Consider the following 22,299-nt stretch of genomic DNA (forward strand, 5'->3'; position numbering starts at 1 on the left):
GTCCTGCTAAGAAAGGGACGTGGCAATAAAAGTCCAAGATTCTTCCACAAAAGTCAGTACAGCAAGTGGGCGGTGAAAAGGTGGCCGCGACCCAGACGTGGAGGTGGAAAGAGAAGCAAACGGGCGGGGCTGAGCGCGGCGCGCGCCGGGCGGGCGCAGTCTCGAGGCCGGGGGCGGGGCCGCGCGCGGCGGGCCGGGGAGGCGGGGGAGCCCAGCGGCCCGCGCGCCAGCCTAGCCGTGCGTGCTCACGTGACAGGTCCGCGAGGTCCCGCTCGCGCAGTAGTCTGGGCGAGCGAAGATGGCGGCTGAGAGGGAACCTCCTCCGCTGGGGGTCGGGAAACCCACCGACTTTGAGGAGCTGGAGGACGGAGAGGACCTGTTCACCAGCACTGTCTCCACCTTAGAGGTGAGACCGCGTCGCCGTGGGTGCTGCGCTCCGTCGCTGCCGCGCGTCTCACCTTTCGGTGCCTTTGCCGTACCCCGACTTGTCCCTCCCCACCCCCCACCCCCAGGTTTGCAAGGACCTGGTTGGGGCGACACCTGTGACGCGGGCCCCACCTCGGGGACCTGTCATTGGGCTGGAGTTGGCCTGGGCGGCTGGGCCTGCTTAAGAGAGCAAACTGCGGGCCGGGGGGCCGACCTGATGCCCTGAGGGGCCGGGACCGGACAGAGCATCGCAGTGCCCTTTCCCCGTTAAGCTGGCCCTCGTCAGTGTCACTTGCACCTCTTCTTCCAGAGCAGAGAAGGTTTTGCCCTGGGTTCCCGCAAACCTCTCACCGCGCTGCCGGGCGACCTCCGCAGCCCCTTTTAAGAGGTGCTTGCTTTTCCCTTCCCAAGGGAGGGTGTGCCTCCGAAAGCGGAGAGCAGTGAGGAGAGTGCTCAGTGGCCGAGGCGCTGGAGGGAGCGTGTGGATGCACTTTTCCCGGTCCTGGTCCCCTTCAAGGGGACTGCTAGTTCCCCTTGAGGGAGGTACCTTTTTTGGACTGTTAAATAGGTAAATGCATTTGACCGGTTTTGCTTGTCTTCTTTAGTTCCTAAGCTTTTTAAGGATCATAGTGTTGATAAAATATAAAGTTGAAGGGAGGGAATAGTTCAGGAAACTGCTGGGCGGTGGGGGAGGTTTTTGTTTTTTTTTTTAAGTTACCAGGGGAGAAATAAAAACAGATCCTCACTCCTTTTTCCTCTTTTCTCGCATGATCAGCGATCTCTGAAGCTAAGTGTTCCTGTTTTTGTCAAAGGAAACGCCCTCTATGAACTTAACTGTACTGGGCCTCCTGTATCCAGTTCGTATTTGAATTGCTTTGCCTTTGATGAGCGCGCACACACTTCATAGCCCAACTTTCAGTGTGTGTATGTGTATTAAAATATAAGCAAATTTCCCAGAGAATTGTTTATCTTGGGCTGTACTTCCTTATAAACTGCTTTTTAGTAAGCTTTCCTAGCTTGTTGAACTCTGCAGCAAATCAATTGGAAATTACTGTAAAATATCCATTATTTGGCATTCACTTAGCTGAAACTGGGAACTTCCGGCACCCGTTTTCAGTACTGACCACATTCTGCTAATTGTATATGCAGGTTCCTGCCCAAACCCCACCTGTCCTCAGGATTATATGCTTCCTGGGGCTAGGGATAGTGCCTTGATCATCTTTGTTTCCTCACAAAATCTTGACCATTGATTGTATTTAGCAAATGTTTGCTGAATTAATCGTCAAAACCAGCATCCCCTAAGAATTAGTAAAAATTATCTTGCACAGCAAATTACCTTTTGGGGCCAATATCCTTGTAGTCCTTTATGTATACTCTACAGGTACCTTAACACGTATTGAAAGTTAGTGTCTATGCATGATCCTAAGACCTGTATTCCCTGTGAGGGCTACAAAGGTTTTCCACCAGCAAGGATCAGAATAAACTTAATTAACATAGTGTAAACTAGAATATTGTGAACACTAAACATTCTGTTTAATTGAAGTCTTTTAAAGTTGAGTAAAAGGAACTATCATTTATATTTCCCATTTGGATGGAACTTTTTAATAAGATATTTGACTTTTTTTCAGTAAAAGTCTACAAAATTTTGAGTATGAATAAATTTATTTTGGTTACTGCGTTATGAAAACTTTTTAAAAAGTTGGTTTTGATTGTTCATCTAAACCCCTTATTTCATGAGACTCATTCAGGGTATTAATTTTAAGGTAGTATAACTGTGAGACTTACAAATTCAGAACTTTTTTTTGGCTTTTCAAACTATTTGGGGAAGGATATATAGCAGCATTTATTAGTACACCAAAGCTGCTCTAAAGGAATGTTTTTTCAGTATGCCCCTTTTCTTTTGAATAGTGCTTCTCAAACTTCAGTGTGTAGGGGAAACCATAGGATTCTTGTTTAAAATGCAGATGCCTTTGCCTCACTAGAGTCTGCACGTTTTATAAGTGTTCTAGATCATTGTTTTTCAAACATTATATGTAAGTTACCTAGAGATCTTGTTAAAGCAAATTCTGATTCTGTAGGTCTGGGATAAGCCAAATTCTGCATTTTTAACAAACTCTCCTCATGACATTGCTTCTAGTCCGAGGACAACAACGAGTTGCAGAGCCCCAGGTGATTCTGACACAGGTCATCTGCTTTGAATAGTTATTACCTAAGCCGTAAATTGTAAGAAAGGCATAAAAATTAATGTCTTTCTATTTTTAAAAAAAGTAAGCCAGAGTTTTAAAAACATTATTCATGTAGAAACTTTTTCATTTGAGGGCATTTGGAGGAAAAATATCAGTTGAAATCCATGTAAGTGAAAATCAAATTATACACAGCTTCCATGTCATAATTGTTAAGCTTGTAATGACTATACAACTTAGTGTATATGTATGCTATGAGTATGTTTTTATCCCAATACTAGACTCCTTTCCTTTCAAAATTAAGAACAGTCACATCAAGCTATGTTCAGTAGCTAAAGCATATTTAAAACCCCTAGTGTATGTTTCTGTTGTGACTATGAAACAGAGTAGAGGAGGGCTGGCATGGGGGCAGGGAAGGGAATGAGAAGGGAAAAAATCTGGCAAAAGCTTGTTCTTTTTTTGTACCTGAGAGGCTTTACATTGTTTAGGAATACCACGTTTACTGCCTTTTTTTTTTTTTTTTTTAATGATATAGTCCTAAGCTTAAAAGGTGCTTGCCCTAAGGCAGCATGAAGTAGTAAGACAACACCTTAAAAAGGTCAGGAAATTTATATTATATGCCTGTTCTTTTTTTTTTTCTTTTTTGAATTATAGTTGATTTACAATGTTGTGTTAGTTTCACCTGTTCTTTTTTTAAACAGCTTTATTGAGTTATAATTCACATATCATATAACTCACGCATTTAGTATGTACAATTTTATGGGTTTTAGTATTTTCACAGATACTACAACATTTTCATCACCTCAGAAAGAAACCTCGTACCCTCTCACCCCCGTCCCCATTCCCTAAACTCCTCTGCCCCCAACCTTAGGCAACTACTGATACACTTTCTGTCTCTATAGACGTCCCTATTCTAGACTTTACATGAATGAAATCATGTAACATGTGGTCTTTTGTGACTAACTTCTTTCACTTGACGTAATGTTTTCAAAGTCTATACTTAATTCTTTTTTATGCCTGAATAATAATCCATTGTATGGCTATACCACATTTTGTTTATCCATTTTGTCTATCCATTTTGTCATTCATTGGACATTTGCGTTGTATCTACATTTTGACTATTATAAATAATGCTGCAATAAACATTTGTGTACAAGTAGAATTGCTGGGTTATATGGTGATTCTACATTTAATCATTTGAAGAATTGCTGGAGTGGTTTCCCAAAATGGCCACACCATTTTACATTCCCACCAGCCATGTACGAGGGAACCAGTTTTTCCACATTCTCACCAACATTTGTTATTATTCGACTTTTTTATTCTATCCATCATAATGCATGTGAAATGGTATCTAAGTGTGGTTTTGATTATATTTTCTTGAAGACATCTTTGCATGTGCTTATTGGCCATTTGTACATCTTTGGAGAAATGTCTGTTCAGAGCCTTTGCTCATTTTTCAGTTGAGTTGTCTTTTTATTTTTTATTTTTTAAAAAATATTTATTTATTTATTTTAGTTTTGGCTGCATTGGGTCTTTGTTGCTGCGCGCAGGCTTTCTCTAGTTGCAGCGAGCGGGGGCTACTCTTCGTTGTGGGGCGTGGGCTTCTCATTGTGGCGACTTCTATTGTTGCGGAGCATGGGCTCTAGGTGCGCAGGCTTCAGTAGTTGTGGCGTGCGGGCTCAGTAGTTGTGGCTCGTGGGCTCTAGAGCACAGGCTCAGTAGTTGTGGCACACGGGCTTAGTTGTTCTGTGGCATGTGGGATCTTCCCGGACAAGGGCTTGAACCGGTGTCCCCTGCATTGGCAGGCGGATTCTTAACCACTGCGCCACCAGGGAAGCCCTGTCTTTTTATTTATAAGAATTTTTTGTATATTGTAGATACAAGTTCTTTACCAGATACATGATTTGCAAAAATTTTCCCCCATTCTGTGGATTGTCTTTTCATGTTCTTGACAGTGTTCTCTGAAGCACAAATTTCTTAAAAATTTGATGAAGTCCAGTTTATCTGTCTTTTATTTTGTTGGTCATGCTTTCAACATCACATATAAGCATCCCCTACCCAATCCAAGGTCATGAAGATTTATATCTGTTTTTTTAATTAATTAATTCATTTATAATAACAATAACCTATTACGTGTCAGCATAAATCACGTTTTTAACAGAAAATATCTGTATTTTCCAAAACAAGAGAAAATATGTGAGAAGAATGGCATTGTTTTACATTAAGTTCTTTTTACATAAATTTATATCACTTTTTTTTAATTCAAAAAGAAAGTCACAAAAATTATAATCATCCTCATCAGTTCACTCAGTCCCATGTAATTAATTTTTTTTTCATCTTGATCTTTTGTTAGCACTTTTATGAATTCATCAGTTTTCCATTAGAGTTCTGAAAATGCTTATTCATTCGGCTCAGCAGTATAGTCAGTTACCAGAAACCTATACTTGTCAGAGTCTTTTCCATGAATTCCATGAATATGTTTTCTTCTAAGAGTTTTATAGTTTTGGCTCTTACATTTAGGGGTTTGATTCGTTTTGAGTTAACTTTTGTATATGGTATGAGGTAAAGTCCAACTTCATTGTTTTGCATGTGGCAATCCAGTTGTCACAGCACCATTTGATGAAAAGACTGTTTCTCCATTGAATGGTCTTGGCATCCTTTCTGAAAATTGGTTGACTGTAGATGTTTACACCGGTTCTTGTAGTAACCTCAAATCTTAAGGTCAGCTGAAGTTAAGTTGAGAACCACAGTTTCCCCAACACTGTCACATGATAGTTTATAGTGCATTTCAAATGAAATTTCCAGATGGGAGGTTCACAGGTCTTAGAATTCCTTTCCCACCATGTAACTCTATGCCATAATTGCTCAGAAGATACTGTACTTAGTTGACGTCAGTAAATACTTGAGTATTTACTCTCTACCATACTTCTTAGATGATAACGGGAGTGCAGATATTAGCAAGATAATGCAAATCTTTGAGGACAGAAAATCTCCAGTGGAGAAGAAAGATGTACAGAAAACTCTGATACAGACAGACTATGACTATATGATCTGAAAACACTGAAAGTACCAGTGAAATGGGAGCGATTCTAACTCCTATCAGCGTTCCTGACACATAGTAGATGAACAGTAAGTGTTTCTGTTGGCTAGGAAAAGCCATTGAGATGGTAATATTTAAGAGAGACTTTGAAGGGTGGAATGAAATTTCAATGTGGGAGAATGGCACGTGTTACTTAAGGTTCAGTCCATATTTTAGGGAACCATAAATAATTCTGAGTGGCTGAATATAGGATGTTACAGGTTAATGTGGTGAGATTGTGAACAGCTTTGAAATTTGTTTTGTAGGCACGTAAGAGCTCTGGAAGATTTCCAGGGCAGTAACATGATCACCTAGGATGCTTAATGTGCTAGTGGTCTGAGGGATAAATTTGAGTGTGAGGTATCATTGGTAGGTTGATGAGCCAGAGGTTATTTTAAATCTGAGGTTAAAAGCCTCAAGAAGAAAAATGCAAATAATACAGGAGAGAAAGAAGTTGATGCAATAGCAGATTAAAAGATATACATCTTAAGACTTACAATGTCTAGGGGAAGGAATTATAAGTTTATTTCATTTGGGAATAAGTTACACCAATGCAGATACTATCAGACAGCTAGAAATACTGGATGGACTAGAGATACAGATTCAATACAATTTATTGAACGGTGACACTAAACCAAACTAGTTTAGTAGAAATCTAGTCCTTGCCCTTATGGAGTATATGAACCAACAGGAGTCAACATAAAACACACCTGTGTGAACAAGCACCTGCAATACCAGGTGATATATGTGTAATTGAAATATGCACATGGTACAGAAATAGTATAGAAAACTGGAGTGACTTAATTGCATAGAGATGATCTTTGAAACCCTGAAAAGTGGGTGACATTATCAAGAGAGCAAGTAGAGTAAGACTAAAGAGTCTTTTGATAAAGAACTGAAGTTTAGTATCTATTGTTCTAACACAACAGGTAGTAACAGCATATATCTTGTTTTCCTAATTCTGTCTTCTAATCTTTGGGTTGGCATCCAACTTTAAATGTTTTAATTTTTTTGAAAATTTCATTATGAATTACCTATGTTTAAGAGGAAAGACATTTCATGACCAGGTATTTAAAGGCAACAGCATGGAAAATACTAGAAAGAGATTTATGGCGAGGTATAACTCTAACTGACTACTTTCCCTGGAAGCCATTAAATATAAGGGTTTTAGAATGAGCTATTTTTAGTGCCTGTAAAAAATGTTATTCTATGTAGTTGCTTGAGGCAGAGGTGCTCAATTTTTTTCAGTTTTTTTCTTAAAAAGAATTGTTTTGTTTTGTTTTGGTTTTTCTTTTGGCCATGCTGACGGCTTGTGGGATCTTAGTTCCCTGACCAGGGATTGAACCCAGGCCCTCAGCAGTGAAAGCTTGGAGTCCTAACCACTGGACTGCCAGGGAACTCCCCAGATTTGTCCTTGATGTTACTTTTCAAATGCCCACTTTCCTATAAAATTGAACTCTGGTGTTTTTTTCCTGTGATGATAGTTTTTAGTTGTGATAAAATTTACCTCAGTTAGTAAAGTTCACTACCACCTCAATCAAGATATAGGACACTTCCATCACCTCCTAAAAATTCTCTCATGTAGTTAACGCCTCCCACTCCCAGCCTCTGGCACCTACTGATCTGTTTTTTGCCTATAGTTTTGTCTTTTCCAGAATTTCATGTAAATGGACTCATATAAATGGAATTATATTTTTTATAAATAAAACAGTATGAAACTTCCTGAATGTAGCTTCTTTAACTTAACCTAAAGTATCTAATATTTATTGATGTTGTTGCATGTATCAGTAATTCATTCCTTTTTGTTGCTGAATTTAGTATTCCATTGTATTGTGTATCACAGTTGTTTGTTGTTGAAAAATGTTTATGTTGTTTACAGTTTTGGGCATTAATGACTAGAGACGACATAAACATCTATGTACAGATTTTTGTATGAACAGTTTTCATCTCCTTTGGGAAAATACTTAGAAGTAGGATTGCTGGTTGTGTGGTAAATACATGTTTAACTTTCTAAGAGACTTGCCAAACTTTTTGCCAGAAAGGTTCAAGGGAGATAAAGCATAGGGAGATGAAGTTAATTACTTTTAGTCTTGCAAGTTAATGGCTCTAGTAATAATATAACTCAAGTTATAATAATAACTAGTAATATAACTCAAGACCATGTCCATTAGGACAGTGTTCTCCAAGTCTGAGAATTGATAATATATGGTTTCATTAAAATGAAAGCATGATGTTTCAAGACAAAAGTATGTTATGGTATTTCCTCCCATCATAGAAGTTATTTTAATATTGAAGTTTTAGGGACTTCCCTGGTGGCACAGTGGTTAAGAATCCGCCTACCAATGCAGGGGACACAGATTCGAGCCCTGGTCTGGGAAGATCCCACATGCCGTGGAGCAACTAAGCCCACGTGCCACAACTACTGAGCCTGCACTCTAGAGCCTGCAAGACACAACTACTGAGCTGGCATGCCACAACTGCTGAAGCCGCACGCCTAGAGCCCGTGCTCTGCAACAAGAGAAGCCACCGCAATGGGAAGCCCGTGCACTGCAACGAAGGGTAGCCCCCGCTCACCACAACTAGAGAAAGCCTGCCTGCAACAACAAAGACCCAATGCAGCCAAAAATAAAATAAATAAATAAATTTCTTTAAAAATATATATATTGAAACTTTATTCCTATTCAAAGAGTCACACTTTGTATGTATTATTGAGTGTTTGAATCCTGAAGGCTAAGTCCGAAGGAAACTTCAGTGCATCTGGATTTGCCTGTTTTAGTCTCTGGTCAGGTTTTCATTCATTTTATCTCTGAAATCTAAAAAAATTGTAAAAGATTCTAAGAAAGAAAGAGAAAGAAGAAAAAGATAACTGCCAGACTGTTTTCTTCAATGAGTGAGAATTCGGTTTTTCCACATCCTTGTCAGCACTTGTTAGTGTCAGTTTTATTTCAGGCAGTGGCACGCTTGGGGCTGGCTTATACTGGCTTGAAAGAACTGATCTTTAAATTATCAGGAATTTTGTAAACTGGTTAGTAAACAGCCATTGTTAAAAATTAAATTATATAAACACAAATAAATTATATTAAAAAAACAAAGGTAATAAATATATAAAACTAGCCGCTTCCTAATTCCTTTACTGTGTTTTACTAGTTTCTATATATGTCTGTTGTATCCGTATGGTGGAAAGTAACATATCTTCCTAGCTCCACATTCAGTCGGGAGAAATCAGCCACAGAGGGTATGTTTATGCCACAGAAATCAGCAAAAGCTAAAATTCAGGGTCTTCTCTCCCAAAGACCTGATTGCTAAACATATACCAGCATACCAGTGATTTTCAGCCGTTCTGCAAGGTATGTAGTGTTATCTAATTGTGGTTTTAATACACATTCCTTAATGGTTAATGATGGTGCATATCTTTTCACATACGTGTTCACTATCTGAAAATTGTCTCCTTTGGTGAAGTGTTCTTTCGTATCTTTTAGCCATTTTTAAATGGGTTTCCTTATTGAGTTTTGAGAATTCTTCATGTATTCTGAATACACATCCTTTGCCAGATGTGTGTTTTGAAGATATTTTTTCCCAATCTGTGGCTTGTTTTATCCTTTTTTAATTGATAGTACTTCATATGTTACATATGAAATCCTTGGCTAACATTAACACAAGGTCACAAAGGTTTTGCTTATGTTTTTTCTATAAGTTTTATAGTTTTAGCTTTTATATTTGGACTTCAGATTGATTTTGAGTTTTCTTATGAGTTGAGATTCATTTTTTTGAATATAAATATCTTGTTCAACCACCATTTATTGAAAGAATCATTTTACAGTTTATGGCTCAGAATATGGTCTTCTGTGGTAAATATTATGTGTGCACTTGAAAAGAATGTATTTAGTCTGATATTGGGTGGAATGTTCTATAAGTATTAAGTTAGTTGATAGTATTTTTCAGTACATGCAACAAACATCAGTGAATTTCAGATGTTTTATATTAAGTTAGAGAAGCTAGACTTTAAAAGTTTCTTCATTGGGTTGTCTTTGCATCTTTGTCAAAAATCAGTAGAGCATATATGTGTGGGTCTATTTCTGGACTCTGTTTCATTGATCTTTTGACTATCTTTTTGCCCGTTCTATGTGGTCTTGATTACCTTGATTAACTGAGTCTTGAAATCAGGTAGTGTGAATCCAGTGACTTTGTTCTTTTCAAAATAGTTTTGGCTATTCTAGTTCTTTTGCCTGTCCATATAATTTTAGAATCTATTTATTGATTTCTACCAAAAATTCCTGCTGAGATTTTAATTGAGATTGTAATGAATCCATTGATTAGTTTGGGGGAGAATTAACTTATTAACAATATTGAGCCTTTAAGCCATAGGTATACTATTTCTCTCCTTTTTTTTTTCTTTTAGGTCTGTCTTGATCTTTTTCATCAGTGTTCATAGTTATCAGCATACAGATCTAGTACATATTTTATTAGTTTATACCTATCTTATGGTTTTTTGGTGCCTTTATATCCTTTACATTTGCTCATTGGTGGCATATTTACCCTGTTTTCTGCAACTGTTGCTAAACATTCTAGTTCTAGTAGGTTTTTTTGTAGAACCTTTGGGATTTTCTATGTAAACAATCATGTTGTCTCTGATTAGAGTTTTATTTCTTTCCAATCTGTATGTCTTTCTTTTTCTTGTTTTAATGCACTAGCTGGAACCAATATTGTAATACTGAATAGAAATGGTGAGAGTGGGTATCTTTTCTCCTTTCGTGCTAATAGGAGGAAAATATTCATTTTTTTTTCTCCCTTAAATATGATTTTTTTGGGTAGATGACCTTTATTGGGTTAAAGAAGTTTCCTTCTATTTCTGGTTTTCTGACTTTTGTATCTCTGAATGATGTTGATGTTGGCAAATGATTTTTCTGCATCTAATAAGATGTTCATATAATTCTCTTTAGTTTATTGATAAGCTGGATTATATTGATTGATTTTCAAATGTTGAAACCTTGAATTCCTGGCATAAACCCCACACAGTCATAATGTATTTATCCTTTTTATATATTGCTGCATCCAGTTTGCCAGTGTTTTGCTGCTATTGTGTCTGTGTTTGTGACAGATATTTGTGTGTCGTTTTCTTTTACTTGTACTGTCTGATTTTGGTATCAGAAATGCTTACCTCATTAAATGAGTTGGAGAGTGTTTCCCCCTCTTCTATATTCTTGAAGAGATTGTGTGGAATTAGTCATATGTCTGCCTTAAGGGTTGACAGAACTTGCTAGTAAAATCATCTGAGCATGTTGTTTTGTTTGCTGGACGATTTTTAATTTCAAATTCAGTGTATCTGATAGATACAGAAGTATTTCTTCTTGTTGAACTTTGGTGGTATGTGACTTTCAAGGAATTTGTCTGTTCAGTGTAAGCTGTGAAATTCATGGGCATAGGTTTTTCATAATACTCCATTATCCTATTACCGTATCTGTGTAGTCTGGGTAATGCCCCTCCTTTTTCATTGCTTATATTGGTAATTTATGTCATCTCTTTGTTTATTTATTCATTCATTTTAATCTTGCTAAAGGTTTGTCATTTTATTGGAATCTTTCCAAAAAATCAGTTTTTGGTTTCTTGGTTTCTTTTTTATTTTTTGTTTTGTTTTTTAATTTCATTAATTTCCTTCTGCTTGCTGTCTGTTTAGTTTACTCTTCTCTTTTGTCAAGCTTTGATCATTGGTTTAAGACTTTTTTTTTTTGAGTGCTAGTATTTAGCTATGTATTTTTCTGTAAGCACTGCTTTAGCTGCATCCCACAAATTTTGATACTGTGTTTTTGTTTTTATTCAATTTAAACTATTTTCTAGTTTCCCTTGTGACTTCCTGTTTGACTTATAGGTTATTTAGAAGTGTGCTAATTTCCAAAATTTGAGGATTTTCCAGATAGTTTTCTGTTACTGATACAGGTTTGTTTTGTTAGTGTCAGAGAATGTTTTATGGTTCCAGTTCTTTTAAATTTGTTAAGGTTTGTCTGATGGCCCAGAATGTGGTCTGTTATGGTGAACAGTCTGTGTACACTTGAAAAACATGTATATAGTCTAATGTTATTGTTGAAGTGTTCTCTAAATGTTCAGTCAAGTTGATTGATATACTTTTCCAGGTCTTCTCTATCTTCCCTTATTATCTATTTATTGTATCAATTACTGTAATTTAGTATTATTATAATTTCTTGGCAAATTGATCCTTTTATCACATGATACTCCTCTTTATTGCTGATAATACTCCTTATTCTTAAGTTTATTTTATCTGATGTTAATGTAACACTCCAGCTCTTCTTTGGTAGCATGACATGTTTTTTCCATTCTTTTACTTTTAACTTACCTATGTCTTTAAAGTAGGGTTTTGTAGGCAGCATATTGTTGTGCATTGTTATTTTTGTACACAATATGGCCACTTCTGTCTTTTAATTGGTGTGTTTAGAATATTTACATTTAATGTGATTATTGGTGTGATTGCATTAGATCTAGCATTTTATTTGATTACTGTTTTTCACTTCTGTTTTTCCCTCTGAAAACAGAGGGAAATATATACCTAAACATTTACAGTCCAATTAGAGATAATATTGTACTTTGACAAACAAAATTCAGAGCCTTACAACCATATAGGTCCATTTATCTTCTTTCTTTCATGTTATATTTCTCATATGTATTACATCTCCATTCATTGAAAACTTTACCATTGTTGTAATTTTTGCTTTCATAGTTATACACATTTTAAATATCTTAAGAAAAGAAAAATGGTCTATTTTATATCCCCAGTTACCATTTCTTTGGTTCTTCTTTTATTTCTTTTTTTTTTTAAAACATTTTTATTTATGTATTTATTTGGCTGCATAGGGTCTCAGTTGCGTCACGTGGGCTCTTCGTTGTGGCACGCAGGCTTCTCTCTAGATGCAATGTGTGAGCTCCAGAGCGTGTGGGCTTAGTAATTGCAGCACGTGGGCTCTGTAGTTGTGGTACGCAGGCTCCAGAGCACAGGCTCAGTAGTTGTGGCACGCTGGCTCTCTAGTTGTGGTGCACGGGCTCCAGAGCCTGGGCTCAGTAGTTGCAGCACATGGGCTCTCTAGTTGTGGCACGTGGGCACAAGGGCTCTCTAGTTGTGGTGTGCGGGGTCTAGAGTGCACGGGTTTAGTTGCCCCACAGCATGTGGGATCTTAGTTCTCTGACCAGGGATTGAACCTGTGTCCCTTGCATTGAAAGGTGCATTCTTAACCACGGGACCACCAGGGAAGTCCCAGATAGCAGCCATTTTTAATAATGAGGCTGCATCTAGTTTTCTCTGAAGTTGTCCTGTTTGGAGTTTTCTTTTTTTTGGATCTGTAAATTAATGTCTTGTACCAAATTTGTAGAGTTTTTAGCCATCATTTCTTTTTTTAAAAGGATTTTTTTTCTTTTTTATTTATTTATTTATTTATTTATTTATTTATCTATTTTTGGCTGTGTTGGGTCTTCGGTTCGTGCGAGGGCTTTCTCCAGTTGCGGCAAGTGGGGGCCACTCTTCATCGCGGTGCGGGGACCGCTCTTCATCGCGGTGCGCGGGCCTTTCTCTATCGCGGCCCCTCCCGTCGCGGGGCACAGGCTCCAGACGCGCAGGCTCAGCAATTGTGGCTCACGGGCCCAGCTGCTCCGTGGCATGTGGGATCTTCCCAGACCAGGGCTCGAACCCGTGTCCCCTGCATTAGCAGGCAGATTCTCAACCACTGCGCCACCAGGGAAGCCCGCATCATTTCTTGAAATATTGTTTTGCGTTGCTCTTTTTCTAGGACTTCAGTAACATGAATGTTAGACCTTTTTATACTGTTTCACAGATCCTTGGGGTTCTATTCATTTTCTTTATTTCTTTTTTCCTCTCTATTACTCAGATTGGAGATTTCCTAATGATTTATCTTCAAGGTCACTAATTTTTTCTTTCAAGAACTGTAAAGGGTAAACTTTACTCTCCTGGTAAGCTAACAGATTAACTTGTTTTATTGTTGCTGGAAGTTGACATGATAAAGGACTTTCTTACTCAAAGCATAGCAAGTATTGGGTTAGCCAAAAAGTGCCTTCGGTTTTTAAGTAAAAATAAAAGACACGCTTTTCATTTTCACCAAAAACTTTATTGAGCAACATATTCACCCTTTTGTTCCACTACCTTCTGCCATTTTTCAGGCAACTTCATAATTCCATCTTCCCAAAACTTTTTGTCTTTTCGAGCAAAGAACTGTTCTAGGTGCTTTTTACAGACTTCCAGGGAATTGAAATTTTTTCCATTAAGAGAATTTTGTAAAGACCAAAATAAATGGAAATCCGAAGGTGCAATGTCTGGTGAATACAATGGATGAATCAGAACTTCCCAGCCGAGCTATAACAGTTTTTGCCTGGTCATCAAAGGAACATGCAGTCTTACATTATCCTGACGGAAGATTATGCGCTTTCTGTTGGCTAATTCTGGACGCTTTTCATCGAGTGCTGCTTTCTGTTGGTCTAAATGGGAGCAGTACTTGTTGGAATTAATCATTTGGTTTTCCGGAGGGAGCTCATAATAGAGGACTCCCTTCCAATTCCACCATATACACAACATCACCTTCTTTGAATGACGACCAGCCTTTGGTGTGGTTGGTGGTGGTTCATTTCACTTGCCCCACAATCTGTTCCGTTCCCCATGATTGTACAGTATCCAGTTTTCATCGCCTGTCACAATTTGTTTTAAAAATGGAATGTTTTCATTACGTTTAAGTAGAGAATCGCATGCAGAAATATGGTCAAGAAGGTTTTTTCTGCTTAACTTATGTGGAACCCAAACATCAAAGTGATGAGCATAACCAAGCTGGTGCAAATGATTTTCACCGCTTGATTTGGATATTTTGAGTATGTCGGCTATCTCCCGTGTGGTATAACGTTGATTGTTCTCAGATAATGTCTCGATTTGATCGCTGTCAACTTCAACTGGTCTACCCCACCGTGGAGCATCGTCCAGTGAGAACTCTCCAGCATGAAACTTCGCAAACCACTTTTGACATATTTGATCAGTCACAGAACCTTCTCCATACACTGCACCAATCTTTTTTTGCGTTTCAGTTGCGTTTTTACTTTTCTTGAAATAATAAAGCAAAATATGCTGAAAACGTTATTTTTTCTTCCATCTTCAGTATTAAAATGGCTACAGGGCTTCCCTGGTGGTGCAGTGGTTGAGAATCTGCCTGCCAGTGCAGGGGACACGGGTTCGAGCCCTGGTCTGGGAGGATCCCACATGCCGCGGAGCAACTGGGCCCGTGAGCCACAATTACTGAGCCTGCGCGTCTGGAGCCCGTGCTCCGCAACAAGAGAGGCCGCAATAGTGAGAGGCCTGTGCACCGCGATGAAGAGTGGCCCCCGCTTGCCGCAACTAGAGAAAGCCCTCTCATAGAAACAAAGACCCAACACAGCCAAAAATAAATAAATTAATTAATTAATTAAAATGGCTACACAAGAATTCACCAATTTTGATGTCTTTTTTTCAAATGCACGCTGATATGACAGGTGTCACATACCATCTAACAAAATTGTTTTGAATGAAGTTAAAGACAACTAAGTGCTATGACAGCCATCTTGTGGAAAAAAACAAACGAACCTTTTGGCCAACCCAGTAGCATGAATATGTTTGTGACCATTTCCCTTGCCCCTCTCTTGCCAGGATAATAAATGGAGGGGCCCAGGCCAGTGTTGCACCAGCCTTTGGTTTGTGTCACAGCTGAGGAACCTGAGCTTAGGGAACCCAAATCATTTATAATAGGCAATGTCTGCTTGATCTTTGCTCCAGAGGATGCTTATACTGGACAGTAAACAGACCTGGTCTTTTGAGGGGAAAGAGATGCTGATGTCTTTCTTCCAAGGCTGTTTCCCAGAAACATAGGCTTCTCTCAGAGTTTTAGCTGTCTGCACTGTCACATAGTGGACTGGAGCTCAGCTTGGGCTACCCTTGTAGCAAAGCAATGAAAGAAGGGAGAGAAAATACTAATGAAGATTTCTGTCTCCTGCTCTTCAGGCTACTGGGCCCCCTTTTCCTGGTTCAGCTGGCTAGAAGGTAGATTTTCTTTTGGGGTTTTAGATGCTTTGTCATGCAGCTAAGCAATTAAGTGTGGCCTCAGGGCAGGGACAGGAGAGGAAAGGTTTGGGAAGCAAGGGGGAGAAAAAAGAATTTTCCACCTATTTTCTCCAGGTTGTAGGGGCCCTGGTGTTATAGCTAGATAGACAAAGTTTTTTTGTTTTGTGTGGTGTGTTGTTGTTGTTGTTTTGAGTCTCTTCACATACTCCTAGTGTATTTCTGCAGTTGGGGCCATCCTCAGGAAAAGGTGGGAGAGAGAAGAAAAAGAAAAATCATAAAATTCATCCCCATAAGGATCATTTTTCACATTTTTGACTCCCTCCCCAACCTGCCTATTTTTTACTTTTAGATCATTGTTTCTGTATTCTATCCAGAGCTTTTAGTGTTAATCAGTGGGAGAAAGAGGCTTAGGTGGGCTTCTTTAGTCTTTGTTGCAATCCAGAGCACTAGTTGTTTTGGTTTGTTTTTGTTTTTTTGTTTTGGTTTGGTTTTTTTTTGAAGAGATATTAGCAACCTTGAAACTTTTAATAAAAATAATCTCTAGCAAACTACTAAATGATGATATAGAGGAAGAAAAGAATATATATTTATTAAAAACACTGATGTCTCCTCATTGCCTGTCTCGGCCAACTATAATTCTGATCACCCAGAAGCTGTCACTGTACCCTTCCACCATCACTTCCTTGTTTGATGGACCACTCTCTCCTTACTCCTTTCCATCCAGTGGAGAGAACAGCTCTTCCTGCACTCACTAGGAAACTGAAAGAGACATGGAGAGGCAGGGGCAGAGATAAGTGAGTCCTGAGAGCCTTTAGTGAGTGACTGCTCCATGACTGCTCTGTGAGCAGTGGAGCAGGGCGCTCCATGCTGCTGATGGATGGGCACCAGTAGAAAGTGCATGCCTCATAGTCTCCCCACAGTGGGGCGACTGCTGCCACCACAGCCATTACTGGCGTTGCTCACCCGTCCACACCATTCCCATCTTGTTCTCCACTCTCAGGCACTGAACTATGATATAAAAGAGTCCTTTTTGTTACATAAACATGCCAGTTTTTCATTCTCTGACTTTGATGTCAGAGAACAATGAATACCCAAGATATTAGAGTAGTATAAACATTCAGTTATGATAAGAATACGTTATAGGTTGTTAATAGTCTACATGTATTATAACTATGGACTGTATTACAATTTTTACTTTGAGTACACATATCTATTTTAGAGAATTGAAGAGGGAAAACGTAGTTTCTTTTTGTTCAGATATTTAACATTTCTGTTGCTTTTTCTTCATTCATTGTTTCCTCTTGTATCATTTTTCTTAAGCGTAAAGAATTTCCTTTAGTGTTTTTTTTACACCTGGTTTATTGATGATGAATTATCTTATTTGTACTTCATCTGAAAACTATTTTACCTTTATTCCTGAAGGGTATTTTTGCTGTTTATAGATTTGTGGGTAGACAGTTCTTTCTTCCATCACTTTGAAAGTATTCTTAGACTGTTTTCTTAGTCTTTTTGATTTCTGATGAGAAATCTACGGTCATTTTAATTGGTGTCCCCCTGTAAAAATGGGTTTTTTCTCTCACTACTTTCATTTGTTTCTCTAATACTTTTATTTTTAGCTGTGTGATGATGTGTGTAAACATAGTTTTCTCTGGTTTTATCCTCTTTGAGGTTTGCTCCTATAAATTTATGTCCTTCAACTTCAGGAATTTTCAACCATTTCTTCTGTAAATATTTCTGCAAAAATTTTTCATCTGTCCAGGAACTTCAGTGATATGAGTGTTAGACTTTTTGATATTATCTTACAGACTCCTGAGGCCTTGTTCATTTTTTTTTAATATTTACTTTTTTATTTGTTTGGCTGTGTCGGGTCTTAGTTGCAGCATGTGGGATCTTTTGTTGTGGCGCACGGGCTCAGTAGTTGTGGCACAAGGGTTCTCTAGTTGTGGCACATGGGCTTAGTTGCCCTGCAGCATGTGGGGTCTTAGTTCCCCAACCAGGGATCAAACCCGTGTCCCCTGCATTGGAAGGCGGATTCTTAACCACTGGACCACCAGGGAAGTCCCCCTTGTTCATTTTATTCAACTTTTGTTTCACTATTATTCAGATTGGATACTTTATGTGGATTTATTTTCAAGTTCACTGACACTTTTTTCTGTCATCTTCATTCTTTTATTGAACCCATTCTGCAAACTTTTTACTTTAGATAATTTTTTTCAGTTGTGAAATTTTCCTTTTTTTTTTCCTTTTTTTTTTTCTTGTGATGAGAACTTTTTTTAAAAAATTAATTAATTTATTTATTTATTTATGGCTGTGTTGGGTCCTCGCCTCTGTGCGAGGGCCCTCTCCAGTTGCGGCGAGCGGGGGCCACCCCTCATCGCGGTGCGCGGGCCTCTCACTATGGTGGCCCCTCTTGCTGCGGAGCACAGGCTCCAGACGTGCAGGCTCAGTAGCTGTGGCTCACGGGCCCAGCCGCTCCGCGGCATGTGGGATCCTCCCAGACCAGGGCCCGAACCCGTGTATCCCGCACTGGCAGGCAGACTCCCAACCACTGCGCCACCAAGGAAGCCCTCCTTTTCTTTTTTTTTTTGGTAGTTTCTGTTTCTTTGCTGTGAACATCTTTCTTTTCATTCACTTCATAAGTATTTACCTTTATCTCATGGAGCATAGTTAGAAAAGCTTTTAAAAGTTTGTTTGATTAATACTTCCAACATCTGAGCTGTTTTGGGGTTGGGATCTGTTGATTGTCTTTTCTCTTGAGATTTGGTCACAGGTTCATTACACAGGCATTAAATTATAGCAGTGAGTTGAGACTGACCATTTTTAAAGTTGCGTTTAATTTTTACAAATTTTGTTGCTTTGTTTTTTCAAAGTTATTATCAAGCAAGGTTAAGAAATGCAAAAAGAAATCGAATTAGGTGATTTTAGATTTAGAAATTGTGAAATAGTAAAATGTGTAGGTAAAAAAAAAGACTATTATAGCAATTCTGATGTATTTATTTATCTATTTATTCTCATTAAATAGACAAAAAATGGTACTCAAGGAAATTTATGTAACCATAGACAAGTTAGTGTGCAGGCAGAACTAGAATCCAGAGTTTTGATCCCCAGGAAATTTTGGTATTCAAAAATAAAATCTTTGTTCAAAATGAAGTTGAGGGTACAGGTATATTATATGTAGGTCCTTAATGCCTGTATCTTATTAAAAAACAAGTACAGTTCTCCCTCAGTATCCACAGGGGATTGGTTCCAGGACATCCCACAGGTACCAAAATCCCTTTTATGGAAGTCTCTTATATAAAATGCCATAGTATTTGCATATAATCTATATACATCCTCTCCCATATACTTTAAATCATCTCTAGATTATTTATAATACCTATGTCAATGTAAATGCTTGTAAATAGTTGTAAGTACAAGGTCAATGCTGTGTAAGTGGTTGCTGGTGTGTGGCAAATTCCAGTTTTGCTTTTTGGAACTTTCTGGAATTTACTTTTTTAATATTTTCAATCTTCAGTTGGTTGAATCTGTTGGAACCCCCAGAAACAGGGCCAACTGCTGAAAACATTTATTTTTAATGAGTAGTGTCAGGAAATTGGATCACATGTGTAACTATTTCTCGTATATAATGGCATATTAAAAGCATCTTTCTGTGTCAGTAAATGCCACTCTGCTACTACATTGTTTGAAAAATAGACTACTTTTTAGAGCAGTTTTAAGTTCACAGCATAATTGAATGGAAGGTATAGAGATTTCCCAAATAATGCCCTTACACATGCATTTTCCTTCATTATCAACATCCTCCACCATAGTGGTACATTTGCTTCAATTGGTGAAACCACTTTGACACATCATAATCACCCAAGATCCATAGTTTACATTAAGGTTCACTCTTAGTATTGTACATTCTCTGGGTTTGGACGAATGTATAATGACATGTGTTCACTGTTATAATATCATACAGAGTAGTTTCACTGTCCTAAAAATCCTCTCTGCTCTGCCTATTCATCCCTTCCTTCCCCCAACCCACTGATCTTTTTACTATCTCCATAGCTTTGCCTTTTCCACAGTGTCTTATAGTTGTAATTATATAATATGTAGCTTTTTCAGACTGGCTTCTTTCACTTAGTAATATTTAAGTTTCTTCTGTATTTTTTCATGGTTAGAAAGCTCATTTCCTTTTAGTTTGAATAATATTCCATTGTCTAGATGTACTGTAGTTTATTTACCCATTCACCTACTGAAGAACATCTTCATTGCTTCCAAGTTTTTGCAATTATGAATAAAGCTGCTGTAAACATTATGTGCATGTTTTTGTATGGGCATAAGTTTTCAGCTCCTCTGGATGAATACTAAAGATCACGGTTGCTGGATGTATGATAAGAGTATGCTCATCTTATAAATGTACTGCCAAATTGTCTTCCATAGTGGCTGTACCACTTTGCATTCCCACCAGCAATGAATGAGAGTTCCTGTTGCTCCACATCCTCATCAGCATTTGGTGTTGTCAGTGTTCCAAATTTTGACCACTTTAATAGGTATATGGAATGTACCACTATGAGGTATAGTGATGTCTCATTGTTGTTTTAATTTGCATTAATCTGATGATATATGATGTGGGGCATGTTTTCATATGCTTATTTGCCATGCTTTTATCTTTGGTGAAATATCTTGAAGGTTTTTGTCCTATTTTTAAACTGAGTTGTGCATTTTCTAATTGTTGAATTTTAAGAGTTCTTTGTATATTTTGGATAACAGTGCTTTATCAGCTGTGTGTTTTGCAGATATTTTCTCCCAATCTACAGCTTGTTTTTCCATTTTCTTGACACTGTCTTTTGCAGAGCAGAAGTTTTCATTTTAATTTTAGTGGAGTGTCTTATCAAGTCTTTCTTTCATGGATTGTGCCTCTGTTGTATCTAAAAACTCATTATGAAACCCAAGGTCATCTGAATTTTCTCCCATGTTATCTTCTAGAAACTTTATACTTTTGCGCTTTACTTTTAGGTCTGTGATCCATTTTGAGTTGATTTTTGTGAAGGGTGTAAGGTCTGTGTCTAGATTCTTTTTTTTACATGTAGATTTCCAGTTGTTCCAGCACTGTTTGTTGAAGAGACTAATTTTTCTCCATTGTATTGCCTTTGCTCATTTGTCAAAAAATCAATTGGCCATATTATGTGGATCTGTGTCTGGGCTGTCTATTCTGTCCCATTAATCTATTCTTTCACCACTACCACACTGTGTTGATTATTGTATCCTATGGTAAGTCTTGAAGTCAGGTAGCTTCAGTCCTCCCATTTTGTTCTTCTCCTTCAGTAATGTCTTTTCTGGGTTTTTTGCTTCTCCGTGTAAACTTTAGCATCATTTTATCAATAGTCACAAAATAACTTGCCAGGATTTTGATTGGTATTGCATTGAATCTGTGGATCAAGTCAGGAAGAGCTGACATCTTGACAATATTGAATCTTCCTATTCATGAATATAGAATATCTCTTCATTTATTTAGTTCTTTAATTTTGTTCATTAGAGGTTTTTAGTTTTCCTCATATGGATATTGTATTGATACATATTTTGTTAGATTTATTCCTAAAGTATTTAGTTGTTTTGGGTGCTGATGTAAGTGGTTTTTTTTTTTTTAATTTCAAATTCTGTTTGTTTGTTGCTGGTATATAGAAGTGATTAACTTTTGTATGTTAACCTGTATCCTACAGCTTTGCTGTAATTGCTTATTAGTTTTGGGAGCCTTTTTTGTCAGTTCTTCTGGATTTTCTACTTAGAGGATCATGTCATCTGTGAACACAGAGTTTTATTTCTTCCCAATCTATACACCTTTTATTTCCTTTTTTAGTCTTACTGCATTAGCTTGGACTTGCAATACGATGTTGAAAAGCAGTAGTGACAGGGGAAGTCCTTGCCTTGTTCCTGATCTTAGTGAGATAGCTCTGAGTTTCTCATTCAGTGTGATGTTAGCTGTAGGTCTTTTGTAGCTATTTCTCAAACTGAGGAGGTTCCCCTGTATTCCTAGTTTCCTGAGAGCTTTTATCATGAATGGGTGTTGGAGCCACTCTGCTATTTTTATGTAGCTGTGCTTTAGGGTATTTCAAACCTTTCAGTATTACAGGCAATCTGGTTGACAAACTTGTGGCCGATTCTTACACATATTTGTAATTATTTTCTTAGAATTCAGTTAACAGATAGTCATTGAGTGTTTGTGGCCAGGAACCTGATAAAAAGTAATAAGCAAAATAAGACATTCTTCTTTCCTTATAGAATTTGTAGTCTATAAACAGATAATAATTATAATATAGTGTGGTAAGAGAAATTATGGCAAAAGAAATAGATATGCTGGGAAGCATATATATCACTCACCTAACCAGACTCAGCTACAGATGAGATTGAGGTTGTCAGGAACATCTTCTAGAAGAAGCTTATAATAAAAGCTTATTTGTTTCCAAATTTCTTCAAGAAAAAATGCTAAGGTAAGTAGAGGCCTACCTTTGTGAGAGTTTGGTCTATAAGCATGA

General features: G+C 37.9%; 1 protein-coding gene across 2 annotated transcripts in view; it reads left to right on the forward strand.

Moving 5' to 3' along the window:
* The first annotated feature begins 246 nt into the window (after window positions 1-246).
* The window catches only part of SNX2 (sorting nexin 2), a 56,148-nt gene continuing 34,095 nt past the window's right edge, over window positions 247-22,299 (forward strand). For both annotated transcript variants that reach the window (XM_007188481.2, XM_057541167.1), the window contains exon 1: window positions 247-406. In XM_007188481.2, coding sequence (XP_007188543.1) covers window positions 299-406 — 108 coding nt within the window. In that variant the 5' untranslated portion in view covers window positions 247-298. The remainder of the gene's footprint in view (window positions 407-22,299) is intronic.

The sequence above is a fragment of the Balaenoptera acutorostrata genome, chromosome 2 (genome assembly GCF_949987535.1).
Source record: "Balaenoptera acutorostrata chromosome 2, mBalAcu1.1, whole genome shotgun sequence".
Lineage (NCBI taxonomy): Eukaryota > Metazoa > Chordata > Mammalia > Artiodactyla > Balaenopteridae > Balaenoptera > Balaenoptera acutorostrata.